This window comes from Diabrotica undecimpunctata, chromosome 3 (assembly GCF_040954645.1).
Source record: "Diabrotica undecimpunctata isolate CICGRU chromosome 3, icDiaUnde3, whole genome shotgun sequence".
In the NCBI taxonomy this organism is placed as follows: Eukaryota; Metazoa; Arthropoda; class Insecta; order Coleoptera; family Chrysomelidae; genus Diabrotica; species Diabrotica undecimpunctata.
This window is the reverse complement of record NC_092805.1, coordinates 112,923,458-112,947,967: the sequence shown is the minus strand read 5'-3', so window position 1 is coordinate 112,947,967 and position 24,510 is coordinate 112,923,458. Positions and strand designations below refer to the sequence as shown.

The following is a 24,510-nucleotide window of genomic DNA, read 5'->3' as shown; positions in this document are numbered from 1 at the left end:
CTTTAAGGAAAATTATGAAAAAATTAACTATGTTTACATTTTTTCTGAAACAAAGATGAAAAACCATAAGCAAGGTCCGGAGCAAGAAGTTATTTTCGACCTTTACAACATGTTTATACATTTTCTTCCTGTTACCTACAGTTACTTTGACAAATTCCTGTTATATTAACACTTTTACAGCTCCTAACGTAAAATTAACATTTAGTTTTACAATTCAATTTTATGGAATTGGTAGAACTTTTACGGAAATATGTCCACATTATCACAGTGAAATTTATAAAGAATATGATCTTGTTTGTTTCGTTTGATAATTTCATACAGTTGCGATTTTAACATCTATGCTATAAATGGTATCTTTTTATTTATAAAAATAACAATTTCGATTTTTTAGAATTACTGGTAGACGATCAATTAATTTTTAGATTATGATATGGAGTATTGACTGTGATAAGAAAAAATACTACAGGAAAATTGGAGATCGTTCTTTTAACCGTTTTTCTTAATTTTCTGCCTTCATGTCATCATGATAATCTTCCATCTTGACTTCTTCTAAATGTGCCTATCTTCTAGAGATGTTGATGACCACATTGACCCAACTTATTCTATTCACAGCAGCTCGAAATAGATCAGTTTACGTTAGACCTGTCCACTTCCTAAGATTGGCCTGTCAGGGTATACATCTACGTCCAGGGCCTCTCTTAAACTCAATCTTGCCTTGTAGAATCAACTGTTAAGGTCGGTATTTATCATTACGCATGATGTGGCCGAAGTAAGTTAATTTTCTGTTTTTTATGGTGTTAATAATTTCTTTGTCTTTTCTTAGCCTCTAAAAAATAGTTATGTTACTTGTGTGGGGTATAAATGATACCCTCAACATATGTCGGTAGCACCACATTTCAAATGCCTCTAATCGTTTTATTGCATCTTCTGTGAGGCTCCAGCGTTCTATTCCACAGAGGAGGACACTAAAAACGTAACATGTAAGAATTCTTATGCGTATATTGATACTTAAAGATAAGTTGCAGATAATCTTCCTAAGGCTGTTGAAAGAGCTTCTGACTTTTTCAATAAGAATTTTTATTTCGTAGCTGTGATCCCAAGTATCCTTAATATTGCAGCATATTTTTTACAACGGTATATCGCCTATTGTAATTTGGGCATTTATGTTGGTGATGTATAAAGTCTTCTTGGATGTAATTTAAAAAATGTATTCGTTACAACCATATCCGTCTCTTGGCAGAATTGGATTAGTCTTTCGCCTCTTTCGTTTCTTATGCCAAGACCATATGACCCCACGACATTCTTAACTGTACCTTGTCCTATTTTGGCATTAAAATCGCCCATGATAATAGTAAGTTTATGTTTTTGGTCAGTTTTAGGGAGTCTTCTAGAGTCTGATAGAAATTTTCTATTTCTTCTTCAGTGGATTCTAATGTTAGTGCGTAGAACTGAATGATGTTCATATTAGAGGGACGTGAGTTAATTTTCAATAGCACAATTCTGTCTGATATGGGCGTAAATCCTATTACTGCTTTAGCTATTTTCCTTTTTACTATTATCACTACGCTATTTCTGATTCTTGTTGTGTCATCTCCAGAATAATAGATATGTGTGTAGGTGTTCATATGAACTTCACTGCTTCCTAAAATATCTATGTTTAGGCGAGTCATTTCTTGAATAGTATTTGCTGCTTTGCCTGCTTATAAATTAATATATGCTTCGAATATTCCATGTACCGATCCTTTTAACTTTTGGGACATTATTGGCAGACCGGGGGATTCTTAGCACCCTCTCCCTACTTAAGACGTGCCCGGGACTAAGGGCCATTTGTTTTTGATTTTCAGCCATTGTGGTATCCTGGGGATATCCTTACGGATCTTTAATGTGGTAGTCACCCCGTGGCTTTCCACATCTCAATGCCGTTGGCTAATTTACCTCTTCCGCCTTTGGACTTCATTTCTCAGCTCCAGGGTAATGAAGTGCCCTACCACATGTCAGTTCTTCCACCCGTAGCTGTTGACCAACAAATGGGGGATTACTTTTACCGGTAATCGTTCGGTAACTTCGCAGTATCACAACCGATTAAATCATAATTACAGTCTTTGATTATTCAGTATCAGACCGGTAAGGAGAATTTTCTCTACCGCTCCGATCTTGTAATGACATAGCTGCTGCCCTATGCCATGCTCTCAGTTGATACGCGGGTGTTTCTTTGGCAAAGTCTTATTCACACCTGCCCACATACCTGTAGGGTGTTCCTTATCAGCCATTGGGACGCGCCGTGTTCAGGTTGAGAACTACCCCCCTCCGAGTGTGTTTTCCAAGAAGTACTGAAGAGCCCCTACTCAATTTAAAACCCCTCCTTCTTGAAAACTACACCCAACTTGACACCTGATCTAAAAATCAAAAGATCCTACCACCGTATACGATAACTAACCTAGTTCCTTTTGAAATATTTTTTAACAATATTTTATCACTATCATGTGACGAGTTCTTCTGCATAGTCCGTCTTTCATGTATATAGGTTTCAGCAACATTCATAATTGGCTTAGCTTTACTTCTATTGGATTTAAGACGTAAAGTACGAATGACATAACGTTTAATTAATAAACGTCGATTATCTTTAATTTTCTTCTTCTTAACCAATGGAAACATTCGTAATAGAACAAAAGTAAAAGATACTGTCGAACTGGTAGCTAAACTAAAATGGAAATGAGCTGGACATAACGAACGTCTTATGGATGGCCGATGGAATAAAGAAATCGGGAATTGGCGGCCATATGAAGCCAAAAAACCACGAGGAAGACCGCAAATGCAATGGAGCGATGATATTAACAGAACTGCAGGGCCAATGTGGAAACGTCTTACAAACAATAGAGATGAATGGCGAGAATTAGATATTCGGCAATCCGAATAGAGAAAAGGATTAAAAAAAAAATCTTTAATTTTCTTCTATTTAAAACCCAAATTTTTACAATACTATAGAGAGAACTTACACTTTCAGTTCACGCGTAGGCCTCTTTAAGCCTTTTCTACAAAAGCTTTAATGATAGATGACAACCTTTAGTCTAATAAAAATGGTAAATTATATTTCTAATGAATTATTAGTCGTAGTCAATTAATACTGTCATAATTGCTTTCCGTTTACTAGGTATTTTAGCTCGAAATGCTTGGTAGGTCGATGGAAATTTTTTAAGGGATAATAGGGGACGCCATTTGCAAAATTTTTTGCTAATAATGTATCGCTCAAACTGTTAAGGTTTCCGAAATAAAGTTAAATTTGTCAATCTTCGAAAATAAAGCAGCTCGTCTATTTTATAATTAAAAATAATTATTTAAGCGAGATACTTCCCTGACATACAAAATGCCTTACGTATTACTTGCTAAGATTGCAAAAACCCTTCGTTGAATCTAAATGCATTGTTAAAATAACCTTCATTAATGAAACGGGTAAGAAAGGTAAAACACAACAATGATACATCATGCTTTTTGCAACATTTATTATACCTTGTTAAGTATGTACATAAACTTAAGAAAACAGTCATTGCTGTTAAAAACGAGAACCACCATTCCTAATGCACGCTCTTGTCCTGCGTCGTATTTCTGATGTAGTTACTTTTAACCTCAGTTCTGCCCTTATAATGTCAGCTGCTTCGATAATCCTTTCCATTAAATGAGCTCTAGTTCGGATTGCAACTTGATAAACAATTTCTTTGAATCTGCCCCCGATGTGGTAGTCACACGGTGTTAAATCGGGCGATCTAGCAGGCCACAAAATCGGTTCAGTTCGTCCTCTTCACCTATTGGAATAGTGATTGTTGAAAGAAGCCGTAACAGCACGTGCACAATGTGCAGGGCATCCATCATGTTGGTACACCATTGTTCGTTTGAGGGGTAAATCTTCTAAGAGTGGTGGTAATTCATTCTCTAGAAAGTCTAAGTACACTTGACTATTTAACCTGCCTGGCAAAAAGTAAGGTCCTATTAACTCTATTCCGATAACTCCTACACAAACGTTGACACTAAATTTTTGCTAAAAAGATGTTTCTTTCGGTAGATGGGGATTGTCATGTGCCCAGTAATGCAGGTTATGAATATTTGTTATTTCTTCTCTATTAAAACTGGATTCATCAGTCCATAGAATACTGTTAAGAAAATTACAATCGTTGATGTCTGCATCTAACAAAAAGCGGCAAAAATTTACCCTTCTAATTGGATAACCGTCTTGAAGACCTTGTACTGGAGTGTATTGATAAGGGTAGCGTCCATCGTTGTGCACTACCGACCAGACCTTCCATTGCGAGACATTTAACTGTCGAGTAACCTTTCTGACGCTTGTGGTAGGATCATCCGTAACAGCTTGCAAAATTTGGGCGTCTACACCAGGACCGTAACGTCCAGGATTAATGCTGGAAACAAAATTGTTAACACTACCAGTTTCACTAATTCATCGATATGTGTTAATACAGACACATGGGGAAGTCGCCGGTTAGAGTAACGGCGCTGATATTCTCGACGTGCTGCAGATGCATTTCCATCACTCCAGCCATAGAGAAACAGAGTGTCTGCGTACGCTGCATTCGAAAACGAAGCCATCACAACTAATCCATAAATTCCGTTATGCAGGTACACAGTCTGGTTGTTCACTCAAACAAAGTTCAAAATCGTAATGCCCAAAAACTCACAAGAAACTCCAAACACAATTTGGATGTCAAAACAGTAAAACGCACCTTTCATACGCATACAATAACCATGTTTATAAACAAAAAAAAAAAAAAACAACTAAATAACAGGTATATTGTTTGTTAGCATAGCAGGTAGATTGTTTTTTGTTTGTTATGCGTTCGGAGAATGACGATAACTGATGAAAATTTTATGCGAAGAGTCAGTGTGGTAGGTTTACATTTTTATTCCATTTGTAAAACAGGGAGGTAGTACGCCTAGATAATTTTTAAACGTGAAATAGACGGTTGTCGAATATTGACAAATTTAACTTTATTTCGGAATCCTTAACAGTTTGAGCGATACATTATTAGCAAAAAAAATTGCAAATGGCGTCCCCTATTATCCCTTAAAAAATTTCCATCGACGTACCAAACACCCTGTATGTAAAGATACTTCAGTAGCTTCGCTCACGCATTGTTTAATATCGGTTCGATTACAATCAGAAAACAGTTTTTGTATATACACCTGGTCAAAATAATCCGGACAGTTGCATTTTGCATTTTTTGTTTTAAATTTTGTCCGTGGATAGTGGTTTTAATCATTCATAACGTTCATTCATAACAATAAAACGGCATTTGAACAACCTATATCTTCACGAAATGAGGAGTGTGACATTACACTAAATACACCTATATCTACTGAGTTATCAAAAACACTTTCAAACGTTGAACCATGTTCAACACAAACACTTCCATTGACACAAAAAGAAGCTGCCTTGGATTCAGCTGATTCAAGTTCTAATACGAGTGACTTTTCAAAATATTATACAAGTAGTAGTTACCATCCATCCGAAAAAGCAGTATCTCCTTGTTCTTCTCCAGTTGAGCTGCTAACTGACGCAGATGATATAACATACACCTAAGAAATTTTCCATGGAGACTCCAGAGAAGGAAATTCACGTAAAAGAAAAGGAGACAAAGGGCAATGGAAAAAAAATTATAACAAACTACTCAGGATGTAAGGCAAAAAATACTTGGGTTACACAAATCCAAAACATGAAAAAATTAAACAAAATAAAATGCGACGGGAAAGAATATTGGGAGTAAGGTGTGAATCAAACTTCTGCAAAAGAAGCAAGAAAGGGTATGTGAACAGATAAGTGACGAAGACAGAAAAAAATTATTTCACCATTTTTGGTCCGACCTAACATGGAACCAGAGAAAAATTTTTGTATCTACTAACGTCCATACAACAAGTACAAAACGAAATACTACAGAAAATACGTCTAGACGCAGTAATACTCTTCAATTTTCACTACCAGGAAATGATGAGCATGGGAACACACTTCGACGGCCTGCATGTCGAATCATGTTCCTCAACACCCTTTGTTTGGGTTCATTTACGGTTCAATCATGGGTTAAAAAAGGTCGTTACGGTATGCATTCATCACAAAACAATGCCAACTTGAATAGAACAAAAACTAGTAAGGTTAATGTTGAGATGTAGGCTAGACATCTCGATAACTTTTTGGATGCATTACCTAAAATGCCATCCCACTACAATCGAAAAAATACTAATAAACTTTTCCTAGAACCACTTTACAAATCGCAAGCCAATCTATATAATATCTATAAAGAATACTGTTCATCAAAAAATACCTCCGCATTCTCGATGAAAAAGTTTAATGAAGTATTTCATAGCAAGAATTTGTCCATTCACTAGTTAAAAAGGACATGTGTGACACCTGTGTAGCACACTCTGTTGATAATTTAAGTGAAGAACTTTACGAGCAACACATAAAAAATAAGGATAAAGCTAGAAATGAAAAAAATGTGTGACAAAGGAAGGGTAGTAAGAAATGAATGCATTTTATTGACCGCTGATGTACAAGCAGTTAAAGTTAGTCCCTGTATAACTGCCAGTGCGATCTATTTTAAAACCAAATTGGCATGCCATAATTTCACAGTAAACGACACGACTACTCATCACGCCACCTGCTACTGGTTTTCCGAAATAGACAGTGATGTTACAGGTTCCACTTTTGCCTCATTATTAATAGATTACCTGGAAAGACACTGTTTACCTAAGCGCTTACCAATTATTCTTTTTACAGACGGATGCATAAGTCAAAATCGGAATGCAATTCTTGCCAATTCACTGTTAAATTTTTGTATGCATCATGGCGTTACTGATGGAAAGGGTAAACTTTGTTGCCAAACTATCCACATTTAAGAGAGGCGTATTTGAACACTTAATTGCTTCAAAATATTTATTAAGGACCACTGAAGCAATAAAACAATTAAAATGTATTATCCTTCGATTTATTTACACAATAGACTTAAGGGCTGGTTCAAACATTGACAATTATCGCAATTCTGATAGTTACGTAAAGAGTTATACAAATATTAGCTTTACAGTGAGCGCGGGGAGGCAGTAACAAATATACATGAAATGATAAAATTGAGAGAGACCAACTATATACGTTTTAACACAAAACACCGGGTTTACAAGCGCATTTATCACTTACGCACCACGCACCCTTCCGGGATCACACACAACACCCGGCCTTCACTTGCCGAGAGGCAAATTGGCACTGTCTGTCTTAAGTTACATAACGAGGGGAGGACGGGTCCCTGATCTAGGAAATCAGTCGCACACACGTTAACACGATAGCTGCCGACCTGAGCGCACAATTTGATAAAATAACTATACTACGATTACAATATTATACAGGTTGTTTTTACAACATACTGCCCCCAGTTGAAGCACTAGCTTTAACATTATAAAAAGCATTAAAAAGAAAAGAGTACATAAAAAAAAACAATATGAGTAATAGTATACAAACAACATATGAGTAAAAGTACTAAACCTAATAACATTAACATAATCCTTCACCAGGAAGGGGACACAATTTTGTTATCGTGCGTTTGAAAATCCCATCCTTAGTTTTAACAGATGCAATTCTCACTCGGCCATCTTTACCCGGAAAGACATCCATCACTCGTGCCAATGACCAGTAGAGAGGAGGGAGATTATCTTCTTTAACTAACACAAGGTCATTGGGTTCTAAATTTTTGAATGGGAGAAACCATTTTGGACGATTTTGAAGTCGATTCAGATAATCAGTCGACCACTTTTTCCAAAAAAGTTGCTGGAGCTTAGAGAGATTTTGCCAGATGCTATGCCAGAAGTCTATTTTCCGGGATAGATGTATACTCCTGGTCGGGTAGCGAGGTGAGAGACCTTCCAATTAGGACGTGACCAGGGGTAAGATATGTGAAATCGGAGGGATCATTAGAGAGGGCACAAATGGGCCGAGAATTAAGTACGGCTTCAATTTGGGTAAGCACTGTACTGAATTCCTCGAATGTAATTTTGAGATTGCCCAACAATCTATAGATATGATGTTTAGCGCTCTTTATAGCGCTCTCCCAGAGTCCTCCATGATGAGGAGACCGAGGTGGTATCGTTTTCCACCGAATTTGAGAGGAGGCTAAAAATGCCTGAATAGAAGAGTTAGTTTCCTTATTTTTCAAGAAATTATAGAGTTCGAATAACTGATTCTTAGCCCCAAGAAAGTTTGTCGCATTATCAGAGAATATAGTCTGAGGGAGGCTTCTTCGACTAATAAAGCGCTTAAGAGTAAGAAGAAACGCTTCTGTTGTGAGTCCACTGACTAATTCTATATGAACCGCACGTGTGGACATACAGACAAATAGAGCTATGTATGACTTTATCAAGGGACTTTTACGAAGTTTAGAGGCCTTTATTAGAAAGGGACCACCAAAATCCAAACCTACATGAGCAAAAACTTGAGCAGAGCATAAGCGTTCCTTAGGTAAATCAGACATGATTTGAACTAAGGCTTTGGCATTAAACTTGAAACAAACATGACATTCGTGGACTATCCTCTTAATCTCCCGTAGACCATTCAAGGGCCAATATCTAAGGCGAACTTGAGAGAGAGTATTCTGAGGACCTGCATGATGGAGCCTAAGATGTTCTTTTTTGAGAATTAGACGAACAACATGATTTTTCGAGGGGAGGAGGAGAGGATATTTATGATCAAAGGTAACTTCGGAATACCTAAGACGTCCACCTACACGGAGCATTTCATTTTTGTCAAGAAAATGAGCAAATTGTAAGAGAGACTTATTAGAAATAATCTTATTGCCTTTGAGATCAGCAATTTCTGAGGAGAAACTTGAGTTTTGCAATAATTTTATAATTTTCATTTCGGCATTTTGAAGTTCAGATACTTCAAGTGCAGCGGATAATTTTTGAGTGCCAGACTTTGCGTTATTACCAAATCTGAGTACATAAGCTATAGTCCTTACATATTTCGTGAAACTGGAGAACCTTTCAGAAAGCATGACAAAGAAATCAAATTGAGCACTTCGAGTGTGAAGAACAACTTTTCTTTCTTCAGGTAATTTATTAGAATTAAACTTCGGACTATATTCAGACAAATTTAGGTCAAATGTTTGCAAAAACTGAGGACCGTGAAACCAAAGAGTGGAGTTGAGTATGTTAGAGGGCATCATTCCTCTGGAGAGGATGTCAGCAGGGTTGTCTTTAGACTTTACGTGTCTCCAATGAGAGTGAGAAGAATTTTCTTGAATTTGAGCTACCCTGTTGGCGACAAATTGATTCCATCTGGAGTGATGTGATCTGAGCCACGCCAAAACTATCTCAGAATCGCTCCACATGTTTATAGAGGTAATAGAGGGCAATTTATCCTTTATGATATCAACCACCTTTGTGGTGAGCTTGCTAGCCAATAAAGCACCCATAAGTTCCAGCCTTGGAAGCGTTATGGTCTTTAAAGGAGCAATACGACTTTTCGAAGCAATGAGAGAGCACGAGACATTTTTTGATTTGTAGATAACCCGTATATAACAACAAGCAGCGTATGCTTTCAAACTTGCGTCAGAAAAAGAGTGAATTTCAATAGAAGAAATTTCATGACATGAGAAAAGACATCTGGGAATGCTTATGTATTTGAGAGCAGCGAGATCAGTTATAAACTTCAACCATTCATTTAAAATATTTGAATCCACGGAGTCATTCCAATTAATTTTAGAAATCCAAATTTTTTGCATAATAATTTTAGCAAGAACAGTTACGGGATTAATGAGCCCTTGTGGATCAAAAATTTGAGCGATAATAGAAAGTACTTCCCTTTTTGTGTAATTATCTTTTATTGATAATTGAGGTACAGAAATTGAAAATGTATCAGTACTGGGGTTCCAACAGAGACCTAAAACCTTATTAGAAGCATTCTCTGGTGAAATAACATAGGCAGAGTTTGTAGAGAGAGTAGAAACATTTTCTAAAAACATTTTTGAATTAGAGCACCATTTATGAAGAGAAATGCATGCCTTGTTGAGTAGGTCAGTTATCTCATTATGAGCATTAAGAAGAGTTTGCGTGTCATTGGCCCCATATAGAATGTCATCTACATAGCAGCCTGTTACGAGAGCATCGGAGGCCAATGGGGAGTTGTTTTGATGAGTTTTAGCTAATTCCATCAAACAACGAGTACTTTGAAAGGTTGCGCTTTTTGTTCCATAAGTTACGGTTTGAAGCTCAAGACATTCGATGTCCTGTTCCGGAGAATCCCGCCAGAGGATATTCTGCAGGAATGTGTGATCAGGATGAATTTGTACCTGCCTGTACATTTTTTGTATGTCGGAAGTGAAGACATAGGTATACAATCTAAACCGAACGAGAATGTCGAAAAGTTCAGGCTGAAGAGTTTTTCCTTTCAACAGGATGTCATTAAGAGAATAGCCACTGGAACTTTTCATGGAGCCATCAAAAACCACCCGTAATTTGGTAGTTAATGATTCTTCTTTTATGACAGAGTGATGAGGTAAAAAGTATTTATTTTCTAAGTGCACATTTGTGAGAGAAAGAGGAACCTTTTTGGCATGTCCAAGAGAAACATATTCATTGATGAATGCTTTATACTGAGAGTATACATTTTCGTGTTTTAAGAGTTTATTTTCTAAACTAATAAACCTTTTCCTAGCCATATTGTTAGAATTGCCCAGCATTTTATGTGCTGTTTCAGAAATGAGAGGAAGCTTTACCTGAAACCGACCAGAAGGTAGAATTTGAGTTGTTTCAGTGAATATTTGTTCAGCCAGATCCTCAGAGGAGGAGATTTTAACAGAGGGGGTCACTTCTTCGACTTCGAAGAATTGTCGAATTATATTATCGAGCTTATCTTCCTCAGATGTGGACTAGACAAATAAAGAGACATTTGACTGTGTAGGGGACAACTGTGAGTGATAAATTCCTTTGTGAAGTGCGTAAGGAGGTAAAGAACCAAACATAATGTACCCTAAGTGTGTGTTCTGGAGAACAGGGAGTCCTTTACCTAACCGTATTAAACCATCCGATAACAACTCGCTATATATGTCACTGGCAAGAAGAAGATCTATATTTCCAGGGATAGAGTAGGTGGGATCTGCGAGAGTGACTGTAGAGGGAATATTAAATTTACTTCTGTTTATGGATACCTGGGGGAGTCTACAAGTTATGTTGTCTAAAATAGCACAGGAGATTTTGAAACCATTACCATTTCTTTTGTATGAAAACATTTCTAGATCGACCATTTTGTTCGAGAATCAACTATGTTCAGAGATGGTAGAGATTTGTAACCTTTTGCTCTAAGGAGAGAGATTTAATTTTTGGACCAAATCTTTAGAGACAAATGACGACTGAGATCCACTATCTAAAATACATCTAGCGTGTATTGGTACGCCATGCTTTGAATAAATAGTGACTAGAGCGGTTGCCAGCAGAACATCCTGCTTTATTGACAGAGCAGAGAGAGAAGTCATCACATTTGAGACCTGAGAGGTTTGAGATTCAGAGAGAGAGACAGAATTACTTGGGCCGGCTTCACCATCAGACCAAGTGTTTTGTACATTGCGAGAGGTTGCGTGATTTTGTCGTTGAAAAGATCTACTAGAAGAAGAGCTATTTTGATGGTCATTGTGCAAGAGTGTGTGATGCCTTTTCTTGCATATACTACATGAACGTTGAGACGAACAATTTTGAGAAAAGTGTTTAGTTCCTAAACAGTTGCGACATAGTTTGTTTTCATTAACAAATTTATACTTATCCTGTAAGCAAAGATTAGCAAATTTTGTGCATGCATAAATAGTGTGTGTAGCATTATTACAAAATACGCATGTTTTGGAGTACGAGTTATTTTTATTACTTGCCGAAGAGAAGAAAACCGTTTTAGCGTGAGTTTTAATAACTTTTTTATCGTTATTATCTGAGTAGTTTAACTTTTCCATAATGTCACACTTTTTTTCTAAAAAATCAAAGAATTGATTTAGCGTGGGAATATCTTTTGACCCTAACTCGTATTCGAAAGACCGGTGAGTGGTAAAGTCCACTTTTTGCAAAAATATTTCTATTAATAAGAGATCCCAATGCTCGATGGGTACATTCATATTTTTTAGCGCGAGTAAGGTCTGTTTTGCGGTGACCAAAAATTCACGTAAGGCCTTTGCATTAGTTTTGACTAAGGATGGAACTTTCAAAAGACGCTGTATAAGCAAACTAATTACGCGCGATTTGTTTTCGTAGCGATTTCGAAGAGTCTCTAACGCGATTTGGAAGTTTTCTTCTAAAACTTGGATGTTTTCTACCAACTGGAGAGGTTCGTTGCGTAGAAAAGATTTGAGATAAACAAAACGCTGGACGTTGTTGAGTTCCGGGTTATTAATAATTAACGTCTCGAAGAGCTGATAGAATGCACTCCATTCTGAGAAGCATCCTGAGAAAGTTTGAATTTTAATTTCGGGAAGAGTCACTTTAGCACTAGCTAAACGTGGAGAAGTGGAACTGGACTGGTGTGAGAGAGGTTGGAGCATCTCCATTCTATGTTGAAGACCTGCCAGAGTTGAGAAGTACTTTTCTTCAATTTCTTCCCTATCGCGTTCTTCAGTGTTTGCTTCGTCCAGTTCCTCAATCTGATCCATGAGGTCATCATATTTGGCGTAACAATTCGTTAATTCAGTACGACGGAGTTGGAACTGCAAGGGATCCGTTTCTTGAGCAGAGTTATTCCTTAACCAATTAGAGATACGAGAGATTTTTGATTTCAACGGTTTGCGTTGTTTCTTCAATTGATCCATTGCGGTTAGAAATGTATCGAAAGCTTTGCGAGATATTTATCTATGAGAGATACACGAGAAATAAAAAATTTTAGAGTCTAAAACACAGCTTAGTCCACCCCGTATAATAAACAAGAGTCTCGGAAAATAATGTCTGTACGAATCCTGCGAAATATAAACTCGTCCCGTATACTAATAATATGCGTTCGAACTTTTGAATGTCCCTGTACGCGTGATTATAAAAATATATCTTGGAACGAACTCACCAAATAGAAATGAATCTAAAAAATCCATAGCACATCACATGTTTCTTGTCAGCAATTTTACTTGATACCGGCCGGCGAAGAGCGATAAATCTAACATCTAAGATTGTTGAGATGAACACTTCAAACACTTGCGTGGTGACGTAATGTTCCATGTGCCGTGAGATTGTTTATCTTATGCAAAGTTCTATTTTGTGAAGAGCACTTAGTAATGAGTTTATTTTAATTTTTATGGGAAGAGAATTAAAATAAGAGAAAATTAATTTGATTTATGAAGATAAATCAGAGCGGGAATTGCGATAAACAATATATTCGGTTCGAAGAGACCACAAATGATGGAAAGGGTAAACTTTGTTGCCAAACTATCCACATTTAAGAGAGGCGTATTTGAACACCTAATTGCTTCAAAATATTTATTAAGGACCACTGAAGCAATAAAACAATTAAAATGTATTATCCTTCGATTTATTTACACAATAGACTTAAGGGCTGGTTCAAACATTGACAATTATCGCAATTCTGATAGTTACGTAAAGAGTTATACAAATATTAGCTTTACAGTGAGTGCGGGGAGGCAGTAACAAATATACATGAAATGATAAAATTGAGAGAGACCAACTATATACGTTTTAACACAAAACACCGGGTTTTACAAGCGCATTTATCACTTACGCACCACGCACCTTTCGGGATCACACACAACACCCGGCCTTCACTTGCCGAGAGGCAAATTGGCACTGTCTGTCTTAAGTTACATAACGAGGGGAGGACGGGTCCCTGATCTAGGAAATCAGTCGCACACACGTTAACACGATAGCTGCCGACCTGAGCGCACAATTTGATAAAATAACTATACTACGATTACAATATTATACAGGTTGTTTTTACAACAGTTACCATGACTTAAAAGTTCCTCGAGGTTGGACATGCGCAAATGAAAGGGGACGCGGTGCACAGTGCTATAGAACGTAAGTTGAAAAACAGAAATATTCATTTACCTAGCGATTACTTTTCAGCGACAAAAGAAGCTAGAACCCGCTCCTTTTCATAAGAAGCTCTGATGATTCCACACAATTTTTTCAAAAATTACGCAGATTAGTCAACCTGGAGATACACAACTATACGACCTGGGCGTAAGGTTGGTGACCCGAGGGTAATGGACATTAAAGCAATTGTGTAGAAACCTACTGCGAACATCCAAGTTAAACTCAACTTTGATGATGATTGGACAGACTTACCATTACGACCACGGCAAATACCAGCAATTACGGAATACAAACCTATGCACAACACACCAATACCTATAACGGCCACCAAATTTAAACACCTACAGGAACTTAAAACGGTCATATCATCTGACTGTCATGGCTTCTATGATTCCTTGCCACATAAATAAGTAGACTTAAAACTTTTATTTTCGTTAGAATTAAAACTTTAGTTGTGAATATGCATTTTTAATAAAAGTCCATTTACTACCAACTTCCTTTCAGTTTCAATTTTATACTACCAATTTCTCCTAAGTCAAATATGTAAACTTATATTACTTACAAACACATAGTAACTGTATTAAAATATAAAAAAAGCTATAGTATTTTACAAAACTGAAATTGACAAACTAAGAACTTCTCTACTTGTACATAAAGTACGGGTCAAATAATTTTTTAAAAACTAAAGAATGAAAAACCGGAACACACTGTTTCCTAATGTTTTGACCTTCAGCAGGTTCAAGTCTTACCGAAAGTGCCCATTAAAGATGCATTTTATGCCCAGCAGTTGTCTTTTTATTTGTTTTGTGTAACCGACGCGGATATTAAAAAGCCAGTTTTCTACACCTGGATGGAACATCAAGCAAACAGGGGATCTGCAGCAACAAGTTCTGCTCTACGTAATTTTCTTATTAAATCTGAATTTGAGTAAGATATAAAGCAGTTAAGACTATTCGTAGATAGTTGTGCGGGGCAGAATAAACATTCACACATAATGCATATGCTCATACTATGGCTGTACAGAGATGCCCCACAAAATATTAAATCTGTGGTACTTATTTTTCCGGTACTCGGACATTCATATTTGCCAGCGGACCATGTTTTTGGACAAATACAAAAAGTGACATGATCCTACAGTACAATAAAAACACCTACACATTATTATGACATTTACTCCAAGAAGGGAGAAGTTAAACAACTTGGTAAAGACTGGATTGTTTACTATATAAAAACTGCATTAACCAAACGAATTATTTAGCTATCACAAAACAACAAAGATATTTTGCTTAAACCCTGGCTGTTTTACAGAAATGATGATCCATCCAAACAATTCCAAACGTTATTGAAAGGTGGAAAGAAGCTTTCGACTGTACACTTACTTGCTGAAGAACATCAAAACCAAAAATATATAACCAAAAAAACTCCAAAGCCTCTCGAAACTATAAGTGAAACTATCAGGGGCGAATTGAGTCAACGATCCTGAGCTAATATGGTTACAACCAGTTCTCTCTAACTCTGATGAGCAAAATGACAATCAAGCTAACCTTGGTGAAACTGAGGATGACGACATTATCGAAGAAGCTCATTGCAATGATAATGACCATGGGGACCTTTATGACATGTAAAATGCCATTATTTTTAAATTCATTTTTAAACAATATTTTGCATTTAAAAGTAAAATACTATTTTTATGAAGCTAGTTGACTGTTTTTTGCTTGTTGAAAGTTTACATACCTGGGAGTAGAAATATATGCCGATGGAGCAGAGGATGGAGAAATACGAAAAAGGATAACGCAGGCAAACAAAGCTTATTTTGCCCTCTCCCATATATTTCGGTCTAAAAGTGTCCACCGAAATACAAAGATGAGAATCTATAAAACTTTAATTCGGCCAATAGCATGTTATGGCAGCGAAGCATGGGTCCTGAAAGAAACATCCAAAAACAAACTCGACACATTCGAAAGAAAAGTACTGAGGAGAATACTAAGACCTGTGAGGGAAAACGGAATCTTCAAAATTCGATATAACAACGAGCTCTATCAACTGTATAAGGAAACACCCCTGTCAGACTTCATTAGAATACAAAGATTGCAATGGGCCGGACATGTGATACGAATGGGAGAGGATAGGCTACCAAAACGAGCACTGAACGCCAGAATGCAGGGAAAGAGACCAGTTGGAAAGCCAAGAAAGCGCTGGGAAGACACAGTAAGCAGCGACGCACAAGCACTTTTAGGAGTCCGTGTATGGAGAAGAGCAGCCACAGACAGACAAGGGTGGAGGCAAAAAATAAAGGAGGCCAAGGCTCATTTTGGGCTGTAGTGCCGTAGAAGAAGAAGAAGTTGACTGTTTTTACATCGTTACTACCAAAAGTCAGTCATACCACTTTGTGTAGACAATCAAAATACGTTTTGTCCCAGGACGACAATCTAAATGAAGTTTTTAAAGTTTTTTGGGATTTATCAATACTAGTTTTACAGAATTCAGAGATAATATATAAATGATTTTTCATCCACATTTTTCTCTATTTGCCAAAATTTAAAAAATGTCTCTTAACGCCTCCATTCTATATAATAGATTCTAATACATATATACATAATTGATGCACTTCACCTTCTAGATCATAATCATTATTTTAATGACGAATTTAAAATTCTTCACATTCAAAATAAAGGCCTTAAGCTATCTTTGTTAGAATCTATGGAATTCAACAAATTAAAAAACACAGATATAATTCTGAATGACCAGCTTGAAACAAACAGTTCTCCCCTCCTCAACCTATTTCATTAGAGACTATAAAGTGTAAACCCATGCCAAAAACAGATCACTTGAGAAAAGCAATCAGCCGAAACAGCTGTAGTGATAAGAATTTAAAATAAATTTTGTGGCAGTTTTGAAAACAAAGTTTTCAGTGTTTTATTGTTACATATATACATATTCTCACCTTTCTTTATGAGACTGGAAAACGGAATGACACCGAATTACAAACCCGTTTAAAATCCTTCTTCTTTAGGTGCCGTCTTCTAAGCGAAGGTTGGCGATGACCTCTGCAAAGTCTTCCCTATTTTGGGCTTTCCTTATTAAACTTTGAAAGTCTAATCCTGTCCAATCTTTGATGTTACGCAGCCAGGTCATTTGTCGTCTACCCGGGCCGCGTCTGCCTTCTATTTTCCCTTCTATAATAAGCTGAAGGAAGTTATACCTGTCGTGTCTAAATATGTGTCCAAGATAAGACGTTTTACGCTTCTTGATAATTTCTGTGAGTTCACGTTCTCTATTCATACGCCTTAAAACTTCTTCATTTCTAACGCGGTCGGTCCATGGCATTTTCAGCATACGACGAAATACCCACATCTCAAAGCTCTCTAAACGTCGTAACGAGCTGACTGTTAACGTCCAAGCTTCCACGCAATGTAATAGTACACTATATACATAACACTTTATCATGCGGTATCGTAGGAACAAATCAAGATTACGGGTAGTGAGTAACTGTCGCATCTTTAAGAAGGTGTTTCTTGCCTGTTTTATTCTACATTTAACCTCTTGTTCTTGGTCTAAGGTTTCATGTATCCAACAGCCTAGATACTTAAACTTTTTCACTTGTTCAACTAGATTGTTGTTGACTAGTATGTTTATAACTGGTGTGTGTTTTTTTGAAATTACCATTGTTTTGGTTTTTTTTACATTCACCTTATGGCCTTATAGTTCTTCTTCTCGCACTACTTTGGTTAACAGAATTTGTAGTTCTTCTTCAGTGCTAGTAATCAGTACTGTATCATCGGCATACCTGATATTGTTCACGATTTTTCCATTGACTTTTATTCCTTCTTGTGCTTCATCTAGAGCATGTGCAAAGATGTCCTCTGAAGTTGAATAATAATGGTAATAGTATACAACCTTGTCTAACTCCTCTTTGGATGTTTATGGTTTCAGTATCACCCATTTTAGTTCTGACAGAGGCGTTTTGGTTCCAGTTTTAGTTTAAAATCCAGTGGTTAGAAATTCCCGAAAATATTTCATGTCAGTTCTTCGAATGTCCCTAAAGATGATATAATTACAGTTTTAAAGATAAAATCTTTTCAAAAAGCATATTTAATTTATTGTTTAAGTGACTAATGCAATTTTGCCGTTTTAAATATAATATATTTTTCTCAAATTAATTAATATTGCAACGCCACTGCATTTTTTGAAACTAGCTGTATAGGCTTGTATCTAAAAGGATTTTTATTTATTTAATTTTTTCATGAATTTGTATCAGGTAGTATCATTGTGTACTTGATTTATAGACGTTAAATAATTGCCAAATTCTTCTATCACCGATATGTCCTGATCATCAAGTCATAACTGCTATGTTTTTTTGTTACCTATAAGGTAAAATATAATTCATATATTTTTTTTTTGTTTTAGCATGTTGTATTGCGGGTCTACAAGGCATCTGTCTACCTGCAAGAGTTTGTGGCTCTGTTTATAAATTAGATGCAAACTCCTATATAGAATATTGTCAACCGGAAGGACCAGAACTATATATATGTTGTCCTAACGTGTTAACAGCATTCAATAAGGATCCTCTATATTTCTCCATGCAGGGCGATGGGCAGAATATTACACTGCCTATAAAAACGCTTTCATCTACTGAACATCCAACTTCACTTAGTGTAAAAGGTAACACAGATTCTTCAACATCCACAGAAGATCTTATGAGTTCCACCATGAAGTATGATAGTCTGAAAAGTACCCCTTCTCAAGATATGCCCTACGGTAGGCTAGAAAGTTCCGCGCCTGAATTACGTGACGCCCCAGGAGAACTAGATGAGGAATCATCATCAGTTAGTGTAAAGAGTAAGATAGATTTTTTCTAATTCTAATTATTATCCTTGCAAACTTTATTCAAATTAGAAAATAAACAATTATTACTTTATCAACTGATAAGCTAATAACTATATGGTAACTATCTTGCATACCTTTCACGAAGTGTTTTTTATTATTTAGAAAATAAACTGTTTCACCTAACAACATGGACCCAACCAACTCAAAGTCTGAAACCAATAATCAATGACTTAGATAGCTTAATGGGAAGCTATCATAGTAAGAAAGGGTAAATATGAAACCAATACAAATGGACGGATAGGTAAAATATTGCTCAGAGTTAATAAAAGTTAAAATAAATATTTAAGAAATGCTTCTTTGATGGAAGAATACCGAAGGAAAATGAGCTACTTAAGCTCTATACATAATAATCGAAACAAAAAAGAACCCCAGTAATTATAGGTGAATATTTATAATACATTTTTATAAAAGAGGTCATATAAAAAACAATAGCAGATGGATTGCACATTGTATTTGTGAGCCTTCGGAAGGCCTATAATAGTGTCCCATACAACAACCTGTGAAAAGCAATGGAAAAATAAGAGTAGATAACACATACATAAATGCCATAAAATCACTTTACGAAGACAATGAATGTAAACCTTATTTAAACTTTATACAGATGCAACTATAAGTATAATGAATATGCTCAATAATGCAAATTAATCATATTTATAGCAGACAAAGATTACATCATCTACATGATAAAAAAGCTTCTTCTTCGTCTTTTTATGTACACAAATTTCAGTTTTTCAATGTGCCTCTAGTAAGTTATCGTTCCATAGTTTTCGAGATCTTCCTACTGATCATCTTTCTATTGGAGACCCATCTCTCTTCGTCCAGTAAGTTATCGTTCCATTGTTTTTATGGTCTTCCCACTGATCGTATTCCTATTGGGGAACCGTCTCTAGCCGTCTTTACTACTCTATTTGTTGTCATTCGGCTTATATGATCGTTCCATTCTAGTCCTCTATTTCTTACCAAGTCCTTAATGTCCCATAGTGTCTTACCATCAATTTTTCTAAAAGTTTTCATCTCTACTGTTTCTAATATTTTTTCGTCCTCGTTGTCTCAGGTCGTGTTCCTGCCGCGTATGTCATTATTGATCTGATAAATGTAAATTCTGCCTTTCATTGAATTCCCGATGTTTCTATTTCTTAATATTGTTCCATTCAGGCAATCTGAAGCTCTGCTCTATTTACTTGATCTTCCACTTCTGTTTCGAGCTTTCTGTAGCTAGATAGTGTGATGTCTATACTCTGACAAGAAATAAAGGAGGGTGTGATACGAATTCTTCTTCTTTGTCAACCATTTTCCATCCACTCCTGAATGTAGGTCTCTCCCAATTGCTTCCATCTTTCTCTATCTTGCGCCAATCTAATCCACTGTTTGCCTGCCACTGTTCTTATGTCATCTACCCATCTTTTTTGAGGTCTTCCCATGCTTCTTGTTGTCGTCCTTGGTCTCCATTCTAGAATTCTCTGTGTCCACCTGTTGTCATTATATCGGGCTACGTGACCTGCCCAGCGCCATTTCATTTTTGCAATTTCTTCCACAATATCCCTAATCTTCGTTCTACGTCCTAACTCGGTGTTTCTAATCTTGTCTCTTAGTGATATTCCAAGCATGATTCGTTCCATTGCTCTCTGCGTTGTTTCTAATTTTTTAGCAGATTTTTTGGTAAGGGCTACTGTCTCCAAGCCGTAAATACAAACTGGTAGTATGCATGTGTTATACACCTTTTTCTTTAAGTTTACCGGAATGGAGGTGTTTTTCAAGATACATGTTAATTTGCCGAAAGCGCCCCATGCCAGTTGTGTTCTTCTTTTGATTTCAGCATCTTGATTTGGTTTTCCTAGTTTGATAACATGACCTAGATAAACATAATGTTCAACATTTTCTATGGTATGATTTTGTATTGTTATATTTGTCTGGTCTCGGCTCAGTATTTTTGTTTTGCTGTAGTTCATTTTTAAGCCTACCGCTCCTGAAATTGCATTTAATTGTTGTAACATATCATTTAGTTCTTGGATATTATCGGCTATTAAAACTATGTCATCTGAGAATCGCAAGTGGTTTAAGTATGATCCGTCGACGTTGATACCCTTATTGTTCCATTCTAGTTTTTTAAAAATGTCTTCTAGAGCAAGGGTAAATAGTTTGGGAGAGATGGTGTCTCCTTGTCTTACTCCCCGTTGTAGTCTTATGGGATTAGTTTTTGTGCTTTCGTCCAGCTTTATCTGCATGGTGACATTTTCATATATGTTTTTAATTATGTTAGTGTATCTTGAATCTATACGTGCATTTTCTAGAGATTCAAGCACTGCCCATATTTCGATGGAATCGAATGCTTTATGGAAATCGACGAACGCCATATGAATTGGAACATTATACTCAGTGCATTTTTCTATCAGTGTTCTTACGGTGTGCAAGTGTCTATGGTACTAAAATGTTTTCTGAATCCAGCCTGCTCGATAGGTTGATAGAAATCGAGCTTATGTGTTAGGCGGTTGGTTATGATTTTAGTTAGTAATTTATACAGATGTGAGAGCAAGGATATTGGTCGGTAATTCTCGATGTTTGCTTTGTCTCCTTTCTTGAATAGTAAAATGACTTCGGAGTTGTACCATTCTTGAGGAATCTTTCCTTCATCAATTACTTTATTAAATAAAATATTTAATACCTGTTCTATTTTTCTTCCACCGATTTTCAACATTTCGACTGTAATTTTATCCTCTCCCGGACATTTATTCGTTTTTAGTTGATTTAGGGCCATTCTTATTTCATAGTCGGTTATATCCGGTATTTCTTCTGAGCCGGTGTTAATTATTGTTCGTTCAGTACTTCGTTGTTGTGGTTGTGTATTTGCCGAGTATAATTTAGTGTAGAATTTTTCAATGGCCTCGCTTATTTCCTTTCTGTCTCGGACGGTGACGTTTTTCTAATTTTTTATTTCTATGATTTTTCTTGTGCCGTTTGAGTTTTTTGCTTTGAGTACGAATTGTAGGAGGTGTAAATTAAATACGCCGTTTACTAATAAGATAATTAAAATAATATCGGTTCACAAGATTTTGATAGCTCTCCGTACATTTTAATAAGCAATATGCGGTCGTACAACAGACGCATTCACGATATGATTTAGCAAATTAATATTTTTTGGTCAGCACAGTTCATACGAATTCGTAATTATTTATCTCTTTATCAGTGGCGTTTCAAAAAGACATCTTGAAAGTATTGTCTTATATTGAAATTATAAAATAATAATAGGTAGAAAACGTTTTTTTTTAATAATTTCTCTAGATAATTAATTGCCAAATAACAAATATACCAATTGTTAGTAAACATGTTTTTAATTATAACTATATTCTTGTTTTTTAAGCGTAAACACTCGAACAATAGGGATGATATGTGGAGTGAGTAACACCAAGCCACAAACCCCTATCTTTTGCCGTACTGCTCATCCATTGGTATATCTGATATACCTGCGTATTCTAGTCTAATTAGATTTAAACCATCGATTCACTAGATCATTCAAAGTGTAATCTGACCCGCTTGGCTAGACGATTTTACACTAGTCCTAAATAAACCTTTATAAACCTATAATAAAAATTAATTTGTATTATGTGATTTAATATTTACGTTGTCATACCTAGCATATTTAGTACGAATATAGTAAATTCATTCTGATCCGTTTTGGATACATAATTTATTACAACGATAAACATTTATATTAACTTTAATCAAATTAAAAGTAGATATCGAGCACAGTGTTTTATTAAATCTTGGCCAAATCTTGACTTTCGCTCTCAGAGCATTTCCGGAGCATTTCGTCAAAATTATAGGCTACCCAGCACTTTTATGGATGTCATAAACATTAAAAAATACATTTACACAAAACTAGACAAACAATAAACAGTCCTTCTGTCACTAGACAGGACAGTGACAACAGGAGAGAGAATGACACCCACTATGTAGCTTCTTCAAATTTAAAAATGTTTTAAACTGTTTGTCATTTGTCTAGTGTTGTGTAAATGTATTATTGGATAATTATGACATTCATAAAAGTGCTGGATAGCCTATAGCTTTGACGAAATGCCTCTGAAGATGCTCTAAGAGCGAAAGTACTTTTGGCAAGATTTAATAAAAAACTGTGCTCGATATCTGCCTTTTATTTCATTAAAGTTCATTTATTTGAGCATTCAACCATATATCACTTTATATTTATATTAAACGCTAAACTTTGTACTTACAGCTTGGTTAATAAATAATAAATTATCGGAATCCTGGAAATCCATTGAGATATCTGACTCGTTGGCGCTGACTCTTACTATTACAGGTTCAATTATCATATTTCAAGTAGTCATATAAAGTCATATTCAATTAAATGTTACAATAACATTTTCCATTATCCCATTCAACTTCCAAATTTTCTTTTCTATTTTCAATACATGGACAATAGCGTTCTTCCAATTATCGGATATGTTAAATGTATACTGGTTTATAATAGGCGCTTCACATCGCCAATTTTAAATGTTACGTTCTCTGGGGCAACATATCCCTTCATTTGAACCCAAACGAATAAAATTGGATTCAACTCGCAATGGTAAGTTGAAAGTCTCAAAACAGTAATATCATGAAGTCTAGCCATTGAATCAACAGCATATTGACGATATCTACCACGATTCTCTTTTATTATTGTCATTAGTCCTTCTTTTTGATGTGAGTATCCGCGACGAATGTTGGCGATCATCATGGCAATCTTTATCTTACTTGCAGCAGCGCGGAAAAGCTGTATATATGTTGTGTTAAACCAGGTTTTGAGGTTCTTTAACCAGGATGTTCTTCTTCTTCCTGGATTTTGCTTTCTAAATATTTTTTTTCTGTATGGATTGTGAAAGGGCATGTCTGAATTCATTTCGCATTATGTGTATCTTTAATTTTTCACATGCGAAAAATCATGTCATTTTTTCGCTGTATTAATTACTATCATTCTACCACAATTATAAAATTATTACCCTAGTCCACCCCTTAGTAATACTTTCTACTCCCACTTCAACCTCACTTCTTTAGAAATACAGACAGTTCTAAAATAGCAAACGAAGACTCTCTCTTGCCTGTTGACTATCACTAGCAACAGACGTATTCTCTCCCTACTGTTAACTGCTACTAGCAACAGACGTGCTCTCTTGGCTGTTGACTTTCTACAGTGGTTGAAGTATTGTAACTTTCGAGATTTGATGGTCTTCATTAGTTCGGATTGACCATATCCTCTGTAAATAAAATACATTTTTTTCGTAGTCAGTTCTGCATGATACATTTTCTCATGGCTGCTACAACAGCCATCGTTGAAATGCGTCCTACAATACCAATTATCCAATACTGTGACAGAATTACTATCTACATGCTGGAGAATGTTCTCGAACCACTTTCCGAACCATATGAAGTTCATGTCTTCATGATAGACCCGGGTTTTCTTCGATATAAACACAAGGGCACTATTTTGCAGAAAACCAGTACCGCTGCCAATGTGGGCGACAATAAGAAGCTGGCCCTTATCTGATGATGCAATCCTATCAATAAACCTAAGAT

The 24,510-nt window shown here is 36.1% G+C and overlaps 1 protein-coding gene across 15 annotated transcripts in view; it reads left to right on the top strand.

Annotated features, from left to right (window-relative positions):
- Nucleotides 1–24,510, top strand: part of LOC140437236 (clotting factor G beta subunit-like) — a 227,683-nt gene that overhangs the window by 28,110 nt on the left and 175,063 nt on the right. For all 15 annotated transcript variants that reach the window (XM_072526626.1, XM_072526625.1, XM_072526624.1 and 12 more), the window contains exon 2: nucleotides 18,463–18,894. In XM_072526626.1, coding sequence (XP_072382727.1) covers nucleotides 18,463–18,894 — 432 coding nt within the window. The remainder of the gene's footprint in view (nucleotides 1–18,462; nucleotides 18,895–24,510) is intronic.